Source organism: Phoca vitulina, unplaced genomic scaffold (genome assembly GCF_004348235.1).
Source record: "Phoca vitulina isolate PV1807 unplaced genomic scaffold, GSC_HSeal_1.0 scaffold53, whole genome shotgun sequence".
NCBI classification, from domain to species: domain Eukaryota; kingdom Metazoa; phylum Chordata; class Mammalia; order Carnivora; family Phocidae; genus Phoca; species Phoca vitulina.
This window is the reverse complement of record NW_022589756.1, coordinates 10,523,761-10,536,793: the sequence shown is the minus strand read 5'-3', so window position 1 is coordinate 10,536,793 and position 13,033 is coordinate 10,523,761. Positions and strand designations below refer to the sequence as shown.

The 13,033-nt window shown below is 52.1% G+C and overlaps 1 protein-coding gene across 1 annotated transcript in view; it reads left to right on the top strand.

The window, feature by feature from the left end:
- XKR6 (XK related 6) overlaps positions 1-13,033 on the top strand; it is a 310,755-nt gene that overhangs the window by 280,976 nt on the left and 16,746 nt on the right. The window contains exon 2 of the mRNA XM_032388992.1: positions 3,610-3,806. Coding sequence (XP_032244883.1) covers positions 3,610-3,806 — 197 coding nt within the window. The remainder of the gene's footprint in view (positions 1-3,609; positions 3,807-13,033) is intronic.

Sequence of the window (13,033 nt, the reverse complement as noted above, 5' to 3'; positions counted from 1 at the left end):
CCTCCTCCACCTTGGGCCACCTTATGATGCGCTCACAGAAGAAATTCAACGTTGGTTTCTCCGGCAGATATTATGGTCGAGTCAGCGTGTTCTGGGCTCATTGCCTTCCATTTCCATGGCCATGCCGGGTGCAGGGGACTGCGGCTTGGGGAAAATGGGGGTGGAGGAGGTAGATCAAGTGTTCCTTTCGCCCTGGCAGGGCAGACCTAGGTGAATCTGAGTGCTGATGTTACCTTGGCCTGAGACCTGGACGAGTAGGCTTGGCTCTGCCACCTAATCATTCCTCCACCTTGGGCCACCTTGTGAGGCTGGGAGAAGCAGAGTCTGTGGTCTGAGTGTACCCCTGAGGTGGGTAAATTTGTGATCTGGTCCCTGTGGGAGTCTGTGGCACATGGCATTGTGCGTTGCAGCTGCCTCACGTGGGTAGGGCTCAGTTTGGGGTCATGGAACCCAATCTGTCCTGTGAGACCCAAGGTACCAAGGCCCCCCTGGGCACGTGACTGTTCTGGGTGCGTGTGGAGCTTCTGGACTCACAGGCCCGACCTTAGCCAGCGCGCCTTTGTCCTCCACTGCTCTGCCTTCCCAGGCCACCCTCGGATCTGGCCAATTCGGCCCTTCCCTCCGTCCTGGATGCTCCCCAACCCCTCCCAGACTACCTGTGACCCTATCTCCTTACAGTAAGCCCTCCCTTGCCCAAATTCATCTTGGCTGTGACTTCTTCCAGTTGGTCCTCTCCCTCAGACCCGAAATTGCGACATTGCTTTCCACTCCTTTCTCTCTTTCTTTTTCCGTTCCCTCCCACATCTCTCTCTCTGTCTCTCTTCTCTGTGTGTATGTGTTTCTCCCTGCCTGTCTCTGTATCTCTCTGTGTCTCTCTGCCTCACTCTCTGTCTCTCTTTCTCTCAGTGACCCTGTAGCTTTCCAACAACATCCCTGCCTTTTTCCCAGCTTCCCCCGGTCCCTTAATTTGGGGAAGATGACTTGTGCGACACACCACAGCCAGTAAGCGACAGAACCTGGAACAGAACCAGAATTCAGTGCTCCGTTTCACTCCAGAGCCTCAGTTTCCCCATGAATTAAATGACAATGATCAGACATGCCCCATGAGGCCTGGCAGGACTCCAGCAGAGGCCTGGCCTGGGGCACCTGCGACCCCCACACCAGGCCCCACGCAGGGCCGCCCTGCCTTCCACCCTCACCCCCAGCCTTGCCCGCTTTACTTTCAGCAGGACTGCCGCTCCGCTCACTGCAGGGAGGGCGTCAGGAGGGAAATACGGTGTCCATGCCAGCTTCCCTGGGTGGGTCTCTTCAGAGATACTGTCGCGCAAAGGCTCTTAGGGATCCGTATTACTCATCTGGTGTGGGATGGGTGCTCCTCACTGCCAGGGTGTTTGTTGTAGGTCACACCAATGGTTCAGTAGGGCTGCTCTGTGTCCCGGGGCACAGGCCAGGGGACCCTGGAGCGCTTGTTCATTGTTGGGTCCAGTACATGATTAGTGCTCTGGAGGGAGGCCCGCCGTTTTGGAATTGGAGAAGAACATCTCTTTAGAGTTTTAGGCTATTTTATAAATGCATGCTTTTGCATCTTTGCTTCAAGAGCATGAGCTTCTGTAACATCTATGTAAGGTCTTAGGCGACGCCCCGCTCCTCCCATTGCTCTGGGCTGAGGGGATTTAGAGCCCCTCTCGGTGACTGGCTTGACGATGCTGTCTGAATTTGCTGCAAACGTGGGTGTGGCCTACCTTCACAGTATGACAGTGCTGTCCCACCAGGACCCCTCAGCCTTGGAGGACAGGAGTCTTCCTTCTGCCTCCATTGACACTAGGGAGATGGTGTCAACAGTAGACAAACTCCTGTGCTCCTCAAGAGACAGAGGAGACACAAGAAAGGGTGGGGGGAGAGGGTGGGAGGTGGGGTTGGAGGGGCAGGCAGGGTCCTGTGAACCATGGGAGGGGTTTGGATCTTATTCTTAACATTATGGGAAGCCATGGGAGGGTTGAAAGAAGCGGGACTGGGGGCGGGGGGAGGGATGACATGATTGCATTTGTGATTTTCAAAGAGCATCTTGGTAGCTGTGTTCTGGGGCAAGAGTGGACCCTAGGAGGCCGATTAGGAGGCTTCTGCTTTGATTCAGGCAAGAGGGGTAATGGCGGGGACCAGGCTGGGGGTGGGGATGGGGACAGAGAGGAGGGACTGCCTAGCAGCCCCAAGTAGGCAGTTGACTTTGCCTGAGGACAGCAGGGACCACATAGTATATCAACCCTGCTCTCTCAACCTTGATGATTCAGGCTTAGTGTTTTAGAGGGCACAGTGATATACATTCCCAGGGGACAGTCAAGGTCACACAAGACGTACAGATTGCTTGTATTTACATTGTTTTTATGGAACTAGGGGAATAAAACATTTATTTTAAAAATGTAAAAAAAAAAAAAAACCCACACATGTAGTTCTGTTTTGTTGGCTGTGGCCCTTGTGTGTGGTTCATGTTCCTGATCCTAACTGGATCCTGAACCTCGCTTTCGTCCAGGCCCTGCTGGCCGTTCTGGCCCGGGCTCAGCCTCAGAGGCCCCTGGCTGACTTAGATGGTCACTTTCATCCTCCCCTTGACTGTGGCTTAGAGACAGCTTCCCAAAGTTCAGGTGTGAGTGAGCCATGGGGGACCCCAGATGCATGTCCACCACGCGTATTATCTCCCTGATCTCCCCCCCAACCCCGTGATGCTGACCCTTTTCTCCATGTTAAAGAAGGGTAACAAGGACACAGAGTTAGGGTAATTCATCCAAGATCCTACAATTAGCAAATGACAGAACCAGCCAGCATTTGAATCCAGAGCCCGTGCCCTCCACCTATACCCACTTTCTTTGCTGCTTGTCCCTCCCTGACGGAGCAGGGTCAGTACATCAGAGTGACTGTGTCCTATGCCACCCTTGGGCAGGGGCTCCATTGCAGGTTCCGTGTCTCCCTAGTGGAAAGCTTGAGCTTTGGTGTCCAACAGCCGGGGGCCAGCTCCTCGTCATTCTGCCATCCAGCTGTGGAGCCTTTGCCAGGCCCCCTGGCTGTCCTACATGGGAGTTACACCTGTCTGTCACCCGGAACTCTGGCACCACATGGCCAGCCAGCCAGTGGCACTTAGAAGGAGCTTCACAAATGCTACTTTCCTCTCCTCCTCCCCCAGAGAGGGGACAGGGCTGTGTGGTAGAGACGAAATCCTGCTGGAATGTTCCCCCTGGGGTCCCGAATGTGAGAAAGATCACATGGCCTCAGAGCTCACCTATGATGCTTCACTGGCAGGCTCTGGGAGATCATCTGGTCCCACTCTTTCATTTCTCATTTTTTTAGATGAGTAAACTGAGGCCAGGAAGGGGACGACTTGCCTAACACCCCCTTGCTGGCCTGCCCATCCCCTCCACCCCCAACTCCTCCACCCCAAAGCCTTAGCACCCTCTCTGGGGGCTGGGAAAAAAAAACCCTGGTCCAAGCATCTGGAAAACCTCAGAGCGAAGGAGGGGACATGGGCACAGGCAGTCTTGGTTTGGGGGAATGGCGTGACCCTTCCACATTCCCGGCCCCTACCCACGCTCTCTGTGTTCTGTCTTGTTCTCTCGGCAGGTATATCCGCACCATGTACCTGGGGATTCAGAGCCAGCGGCGGAAGGAACACCAGCGACGCTTCTACTGGGCTATGATGTATGAATATGCAGACGTCAACATGTTGCGCCTCCTTGAGACCTTCCTGGAGAGCGCCCCCCAACTGGTGCTACAGCTCTGCATAATGATCCAGAAGAACAGGGCTGAGACGCTGCCCTGTGAGTGTCCCCCCCACCCACAGGAGGCTGGGAAAATGACCTTCTCTTGTGGGCTGGGACAGGGCCCCACCCTCCAGCTGGGGACCACCTGGTGACTGCCTCCTGCACACCCCATGGGCATTGCCTGTCCCAATCCCCGAGTCCCCACCATGCCCAGGCCCCCATGTGATGCCGACCCAGCCCACACCAAGAGCGTGTGAGTGGTATAGACGTTCCCCATACACCCATGTGCAAGCCCACTGCACCTGCTCCTGACCACTATGTTCCTATGAACAGAGCAGAGCCAGGGCTCAAATGTCCCTGGGAGCAGAAGAACGGAGTGCCCTGGGTCTCCCAATCTGGGGGGAATGGCCCCTCTTCTTTGGTGCTGGCTTGAGCTGAGGTGTGTGCACATCCATGGGAGGGGGGAGACTGTCTAGGGATGGCATGTGACAGAAGACTAAACCACATTAGACAATGCCGGCAGTTTTAGACATTTTTAAGCTGTGGTGCCCTTGCTTCAAACCCAAGTTTATGTAGCAAGCCCATTTTAAAACATGCTCAAACAGCTTTGTTCCCATTAGATGGGGGCGGAGGTCCCATCTACTGGCCCCACCCACTGGCCCCACCCCCCTCATACCCCCTGTGGCCCCAGATGGTCTTCGAGGAGCCCCCGAAGCCCCCAGAGCCCAGTCAGACAGCACTGACCCCTACAGCTGCAGAAGTCTCTAGGTGCCACCTAGTTGCCTGAGGAGCCCTTTGGAGGTTAGACTTTGTGGGTCGAGGCAGGGCGTCGCACCGGATCACTGATGGTCCGACAGACTACAGGTGCCATGGCTGTGTCTCAGAGCATATTTCAGGGGGGACTGGAGCCCAGCAGGGGGGAAGGTCTAAGATGAGAAGGGGCTGAAGATGGCATCATGGGGGGACACTGGGAATGTTTAGTCTGAGGAAAACTTGGGATGCGTGAATGGTCCCATGGGAGGGGGACCATGGGAGGATGGTCATCCCAAAGAGATGGAGGGAGCTACAGGGAGAATGTTATTGATTCAACATGTGGCAGACATTTAAAATAGCAGGAGCCATCCAGTGCTGGAATGTCTCAGCAGGTAGTGAGTTTCCTGTCACTAGGAATATTCAAGCAGAGATGCTGCTGAGGAGACTCAGCCCAGAGGTTCCTGACTCCAGAGGGCATGAGCTTGTACGATCTGGGGTAGCAAGACAGCTGCTCTCCATGGCCCACCTCTCTCTGGCCAGTGGGGCCTCCTAGCCCTGTGGGTTCTCACCTCTGGACCCCACAGCTCCTTTAGGTGCTCCAACGGACCCTCAGTGCCACCATGTTTATGAACATCTTCAGAGCGCTCTCCAATGGGCATCCCCCACCCCTGCCTTACCCCACATGTCTGCCAAGGGCAGCCAACCTCTGGCCTGCATGGAAGAGCTTTGCCTCCTTACCCTTTCCAGACTGGCTGGCCCTTTGCAATCTGCATTCCCCTAGTCACTTAAGCAGAAAGGGAGTTTAAGTTTCAAAGGCCAGCCATAGGTTCAGGCCGGTGCACTCGATCCTGACATTTAGAGCCCAAGGACCTAGTTCTGAACCCAACTGTGCTGCCAACAGAGTCCCCCACGCTCTGGGAAGCTGGCTCCCAGCTAAAGCCTCCTGCCCACCCCCAATCCAGGACAGCCCCAGCTGGAAGTGCCCCCAAGAGAAAGGGGCCTCGGGGCAGCTCCCTCTGTCCCACAGAACACTAGCTGCAGTCCTGCCAACCCCTCACAGAAGCGAGGAGTGGGGGGGATGTGGGGAACTTTGAGGAGCAGTGCCCACTTAGGAGGAGGTCTCACCCAGCCCCTGGGCATCAACAGTTGGAGCTGGGTCCCAGCCTGAGTCTGCAGCACCAGGGACCTGTCCCTGAGAAGGTCTGGAAGGAGCTAAATAGACAACTAGCTCCAATGGGGCATCTGGACACTAAACAAGAAGCCACACTGAGGACAGCAGGGCTGACAGTCCTGTGGGGCTTCTTCCCTGGGGAAGGTTCCCTGGCTTGTCCTCGCACACACTCCTCTTTTAGAGCCAGCGGCTCACTCAGAGGTCGGGTAAGCATTTCCCCACATTTGTTTGGCAGGTGAAATAGGTGTTTCTCAAAATAGGCTTCCATTGTTAAATGCTTTTGGGAACTGCTGGGCTAAACAAAGGTCAGTGGCAGTCTTTGCTGTTGGACTGTGATTTCCCAAGACAACGATGGGGTCTGCAGCGGGAGCTGGATTAATGGGAAGGAAGGAAACTCACCGTCACTGAGCACAGACTGCAGGCGGCGTGGCATTACCCCCTTCCTTAACTTCTAGATGGTCTGCTCATCTCCGGACCATTTTGTTTAGAAATAGATGCCTTCCTTCTCTTTTCCCATAAAAGGCTGTATGAGATGTAGACACATTAAAGAAAATCAGTTGAAATATTAGAAATTGGAGGAGGGGAGAGAAAGTCTGAGAACTTGGAAGGGACATGGTGACATGAGGTGTTCCGGCCATGGGAATGCTTGACCATGGCAGCGTAGAAAGTTAGAGGTGACACCCATCCTGCTATTTAACAGCTGTTACTGAACCGTTCTGTTCCTCAGTTTTCCTTTCTCTGAAATGGGGATAATGTTAGTACCTACCACAGAGGGTTGTTATGAGCATTTGATGACATGACCAATGACCAATGTCACGGGCCACATCTGGCCATTTTGTTGTTGGTGGTGGAGTTTTTGTTGTAGATACACTTTCTGAACTGGACTACAAGCTGTGCTGGTGGGCTCCATGGCTAAATGGCCTGGGTTTGGTGGGCTTTGATGACACCTGTCCACTTATACTGTTAATCCTAGTAGATGGATAGGAGGTCACAGCCACTATCACTTTAATAGGCGAGTTTTCTGTTGATCTTGCCCCATGCCAAGCTCTCCCAACCTTTCCCATCCCCACCTTGTGTTCCCCACGTATCGCTGGGCTAACGGTGCAGTATTCAGCCTGCAAGACGGATTGTATCCAATTTCCCCATAAGACCGGACACAAGTGAAAAATATGTCTGATGTTCAGAGAGGAGCGCAAGGACTGAGGATATGATAATAATCAACAACCATACAAATATTACGCCAGAGTCATTTGAGCATCTCAGCAGGGTCTTCCTTAAGTCTGATGTCTTGAAGGTTTAAACAAAGATAAAAATAAAGATATGAAGGGAGCCAATCATGCTGCCATGCGATTTAGGCTGGTGGTGAGGCTGGTAGTGTCGGCTGAAAGCTTGGCCATATTGCAGGCAGTGGTGGGGTTTGGAGAGCAGTCGGCATGGCGGGAAAAGTGAGACTGAGTGTCACTTCCATCTCCACTGCTTACTGACTTTATGGCGTGAGGCAAGTTCATTTCCTAACTGGGCTTCTGGATCTGTAAAGCGTGAAGAGTAAGTACGTTGTGGGTTGTTGTGAAGGTCTAATGAGCTGCACATACACTCCTACAGCAGCTTGCTCGGCGTGTGCTAGGCACTTGATAGTATCTGCCATTCAACAAAGATGCATTCATTTGGGCACCATACTATGTGCAGAGGGGCAACAGGGAACACAACAGACGTGGTCCCTGCCCTCATGTGTCTCCCGTTTTTCTGAGCAGACAGAACAAAATCAGTGAGACCGATGACACATGTTAAGTGCTTTGAAGCAAACAAACCTGGTGCTGAGATCACAGATAAGGTGCTGAGGGGTGGGGAGAGAGCCTCCCTCGCAGGAGTGTCAGAGAAAGCCTCTCCAGAGAGCTGACATTTAGGCTGAGTATAAACAAAGAAAAAGAGCCAACTGTGGGAAGAGCAGGAAGAGCCTTCTAGGCAGTGGGAACAGCATATGCCAAGGTCCTGAGGTAGGAAAAGCCTGGCTTGTTCCAGAAAGCGAAAGGACCCAGCATAACTGAGGTTGGGTGTGGGTGTAGGGGTGGGGGAAGAAAGTGATTTCAGTGGGGAGGATGGGGAGGAAGTCAGGGGTCTGATCAGGCAGGGTCTGTGGGGCCCTGCAAGGAGCTTGGGTTGATGCCAAGTGCAGTGGGAAGAGTTACATAGATAAGCTCTAGGATCAGACCTGATGTTCAGAGAGGAGAGCAATGGCTGAGCTAAGAGATCCAGGGATGAAATTATGGGGTAGAGGCATTTGGGAAATGATGCCAAGTGCACAAATTTGGGGGCCATTCTGGAGAGCGAACCAATAAGACTTGGTAAAGCTGGTATTGGCAGTGATAGAAAGGAGAGGTGGTGGTTTCTAACTGGGTGTGTTGAGATGGAAGAGACTTTGTCGGGGAACAGATTTGGGGGACTGGATCAAGAATTAGCAGCTCTATCACTTTTCCTTACTTCTGGGTTTTTCTGATGCTTCCACATGAACATTGGCAGGGGGCGGGGGATGGGCCACTTACACCCACGTAGCCCCCAAGTCTGCCTTTTTTAGTTAAGCCCACACAGAGGAGTTATCCTATACGTAGGGCTCTGATGGCCACGTTCCCCCAGCATCCCGCATTTGTCAGGCACCTGCCGTGGGCCAGGCGCTGTGTTGGGAACACGCTTGCGAAGACATCTGCCCTTCAGGAGTTTGTGTCTGGTGCGGCACATTTTAAATTCTGTGATAGCTGTATGTACAGAGGAGGGATATATAACTGCTTCTAGGGGCATGACAGAGGAGGTAGCGTTTGATCTGGGTCTTGATGGAGGAATAGGAGCTTGCCTTAAAGAGAAGTTTGGGTGGCTCTTGTGGACAGGGGAACTATAAGCGCCAAGAGATGGAGACCTGGGAGAGCGAAGAGCAGACAGGGAGTGAGGGGTCGTGGGCGCCGAGAGCGGAGGGTGTATTGTGGTGAGTGTGGGGGACAGCGGTGGTGATGAGGATGATGCTCCCAGTGCTAGTTAAGACTTTTGGGGAAGCTCAACTGTGTGCCAGAGAATAGTTTAAGAGCTTTACATGGATTAACCCATGAAGGTCCCATGGCAGCCCTATGAGTAGATACTTTTTATTGTTCCCATTTTATAGATGATGAAACTGAGGTCCAGAGACTTTAAGTAACAGCATGAGGCAGCCACCAGGCTTGTAAGCGATCCAGCTGGATCCTTGCCTACGTAGCTGGGCTCCAGGGCCTGTGTCCTTAGCCCGGATGGCTGTGTCTGAGTCTTGAAGAGACAGACTTAGGTGGGCTCTGCAGGAAGTGGTTACTGATGCAGGGAGGGAGCAGGGGTTGATATGCACTGGGGACCCATCAACTCTAGCGTGTGTGTGTGTGTGTGTGTGTGTGTGTGTGTGTGTGTTTATGTATCTTAGATGCAATTATGCTGACAAGGTCAGAAGATGATGCTTCTGCTTCTTGCCCCTGAAATCTCTGCTCAGGGTTTGGCTTTTTGAAAATGTCCTTAGTCTTCCAGAGCATTTCGTGCATGCCACCTCAGCTAAGCACGCAGGGAGAAGCCTTGCTGTCTTACTGTGGAGCTAAGCTTGGCTGACCAAGGGGTGAGGGAATGGGCCCGAGGCCCGGGACCCTCCCAGCTCCCCTAGACGCCTATTAGTGATAAAGACACACAGCCTTTAACTGGCCTGTCCTTGGGTAGGTTTCTAGTCTAACCCTGGAGACCAAGAGAGCTTGGCCAGACACAAGTGGGTGGCTTATCCAGTTAGTGAGAGATTTGGTATTAAAACCCAGTGCTCCCCATTTCCATATGGTGCAAGTTCCTTCTGTCTTCTAAGGTCTCTCTAGGAATCCCTCAGAGAAAACCCCAGGCATCCCCAGATACACTCTGAGCCAGGTGTGTCCCCCTCAACCCTCTAATTCAGATAGGGGGCAAGACTGGAAGCCCCCGGACAGGACCAGAAGCTCCAAACAACCACAAGAGCTTGGGGCTGGAACTTAAAGGTAGAGTCATCTCTGAGCACAGAACCAGCCCTGCTCAGGGAGCACCCACAGGGGATGCGCTTCTCCCGAGGGCGAGCGCTTCTCTTAGAGAGGATCAAAAGCAGATCTGACTTGTTCTAACAGGTGACACTCCACCATGCAAAACTTCACAGGTGCCCCAGAACCCTGGGAGTGGCGGTCAGGCAGATGTTGGCTAAGAGTCCTCATAAAGGTACTTCTGGGGTCAAAACACTTGAATCTCACGACTCAGTGTCCAAAGGGATTTAGAGCAATGGGATCTTTCGAACTGAAGAGGTTGAATAGGCCTTCTAACCCACTCTCCTTGTTTAACATATGGGAAGTGGAAGCACAGAGAGAGGTAAGTAAGTTGCCCAAGGTCACACAGCAAGGAAGGCTCTCAGAAGAGGTTCCTCTTCCCGCCGCACTGGACCTGCAGTTGAGATGGTAGCCTGGCATCTACAGGATGGAGTTCAAATACCAAGCCTCACCCAGGTCGTTCTTCCTACCCCCGACCTAGCCATCAATAACCACCGTTTCCAGCACCAAAAAACCAGCATCTTTACTAAGACCAGGAAGCATGAGACAATATTAAACCCTGCCTTCAGACACTGGTGTTCTTTTAAACAAACGCCGAGTTCTAAGACCTAATTAGGGCCTTTGCTTTCTATCTCTTTGGTGTCAACCTCCCTAATAGTCTTCTTTCTTAACTTCACTTGCTCGCTTCTCTTACATCAAAGCCCCTCCAGTGACTTGTACTTTAGCTTCACATTTTACTTCTTTTTCTAGCCAGAGCCCTGACAGCATCCAAGCGAGTCACAAAGGCGAGTGTTCAATCACATATCTCTGCTCCTTTTGAGCTAAACTGTCCATGCCTTTGTCTTCAGCTGCCAGCCTCCAAAGCCCTCCTCTCTTCCATACTGAGGACGAAATGCATCCTGGAGGAAACTTCTCCGGCGTCAGTCTCCCTGGTCAGCTTGCCTTTCCGTGTGAGGGGCCAAGCTCTCAGGAGGAGGGAAGGCCCAGGGGGCTGCTCCTTAGCTGTTGGATGCCTGAAAGAGCCCCCCCCCCCCCCCCCCCCCATCCTCCTGCTCCTCCTCTCACAGTGCAAAACTTCCATGTCCCTCTTCTTGGGAGATTTCTTTTTTCTCATGTAAAAAAATGCATTCTGGTCTCTTACCGGTCCTGCTCCTATGGACATTAGCTGTCACTCTCAATGTCTGGGACACAAAAGTTACTTCCTTGATCATTTTAAGATTCTGGTTAAAAGATGAAGCTGCCACACAGAAAGTGATGGTAATCTGGTCGTATGGCTCGAAGGTGATGAATCTGTGCTCTACGCCAGAGCTATGAATTTCCCACTCAGTTTTCTCATTACCAGAAAGTAAAATTTGCCATTAAAACAACCGATCTGGGGGGGCACCTGGGTGATGCAGTCAGTTGAGCGTCCAACTCTTGGTTTTGGTTCAGGTCATGATCTCATGGTCATGGGATCAAGCCCCATGTGAGTCTGCTTCAGATTCTTTCTCTATCTCCCTCCGCCCCTCCCTGCTTGTGTTCATGCTTTCTCTCGTTCTCAAATAAATAAATAAATAAATAAAATTAAAAAAAAAAAAAACGCAATTGATCTATTGCATCAAACAACATCAGAAAATGAATCACCTCGTCCAGAGTCACAGGGAACCTCTGTGCCCCCCAGCCCTTACCAATGGATGGAGCCCTTCTCCCTCGCTCACTCCCGTGCTGAGCTGGAGTCGCCCATCTCCGAGAGCTGCTCCATGGTGTCAGACTAAGTCGGAACAGAGGTCTTCCAGCCTTTGAGGTCAGTTTCCAGGCTGCCTATCACTTGTCTGTGGCTTAGCTGGGAGCAGGTAAAGAAAGGAACAGATGTGCAATCCCCTGTTCCCTCCCTTCTCCTGGCTGTCCTATATCTTCTTCACCCTTAACTTAAAGGAAGAGACATGCACGGGCATGACTGCCTTCTCCAGCAGGAACACAAACTTGGCCTCTCCTGTTGCCCCCGTGGTGGGGGGAGTAGTGAGTGCTTTCCCCCCTCTCTCCAGCTCTGTTTCGTGTGCTCCTTCTGAGGAGACACCCTCCTTCTCTTCTATGTGACACCTACTTGGTGTTTGCACACAGGGTTTCCTGACCAGCCAACTCCAAGGTACAGTCCTGCTTCAGCTACCAATGGCTCTTTGTTCAACAGCACTTTTTAAAACCATATACTTTTAGGGGCGCCTGGGTGGCTCAGTCGTTAAGCGTCTGCCTTCGGCTCAGGTCATGATCCCAGGGTTCCGGGATCGAGCCCCGCATCAGGTTCCCTCCTCCGCGGGAAGCCTGCTTCTCCCTCTCCCACTCCCCCTGCTTGTGTTCCCTCTCTCGCTGTGTCTCTCTCTGTCAAATAAATAAATAAAATCTAAAAAAAAAAAAAAAGTATACTTTTAAACAGAATTTGCAGGAGTTTTCAGCAGAGACCTGCACCCCTCCAGTGCACGTCTCAGCTTGAATCTGCATACAGTTCCGAGGCCCTGGCTGAGACGGCCCCTAACAACTGGCAAGAGAAAAGGAGAGGCAGAGTTCTTTTCTTTTTTAATTGTAGTAGGAACACTACATGTGAAATCCAGCCTCTTAACAAACTCAGATCTTTAAGTGCAAAAGAAAATGTGGTGTGTTCATACGAAGGAGACTTCTTAAAGCAGCAGGACAAATATAAGAAAGGCAAACTAAATTGATTTCATTATAGTTACCACCAATGGAACAGCAATTGGCTACCTGGAAATGTTTGTGCGTGAAATGCCCAAACACGGAGGTCCATCCAGGCAAGGCTTCCTCGCACGGGCTGTCCAGTACCTCCTTGCAGGGGAAGGCTCCGAGGGATGCAAATTCAGAAGCCTGAGCCGTAACTGTAATTGGGCCCCTTATTCACTTATTCAATAACTATTTATTAGGCACCTACAATGTGCCAAGCACGGTTCTAGGAGCTGGGGGCGGATATAGCCATAAACAAAACACAGAGAAAGTCCTGCCCTCATGGAGCTTACATTTCTTGCAGGGAGAGGCAAACAAGGAACAAAACAAATATCTTGTTTTCTATATTAGCAAATGAGAGGCACTCAAGAGAGTGATGAATCTGGGAAGAGAGACGGGAGGGGAGCAGAGCTATGGGCAGTTTTCAGTAAGGTGGCTGGAAAGGTGACCTCTGATCAAAGATGTGAGGATGGAAGGGAGCCAGCCCCGCAGATTTTGGAAGCGAGAGTGCCAGGAAGAAAGGACAGCCAAGGGCAAGGCCTTGAGCTGAGAGAGCGCCTCCCATGTCTGAGGAGTGGCACGGAGGCTGAGATGGG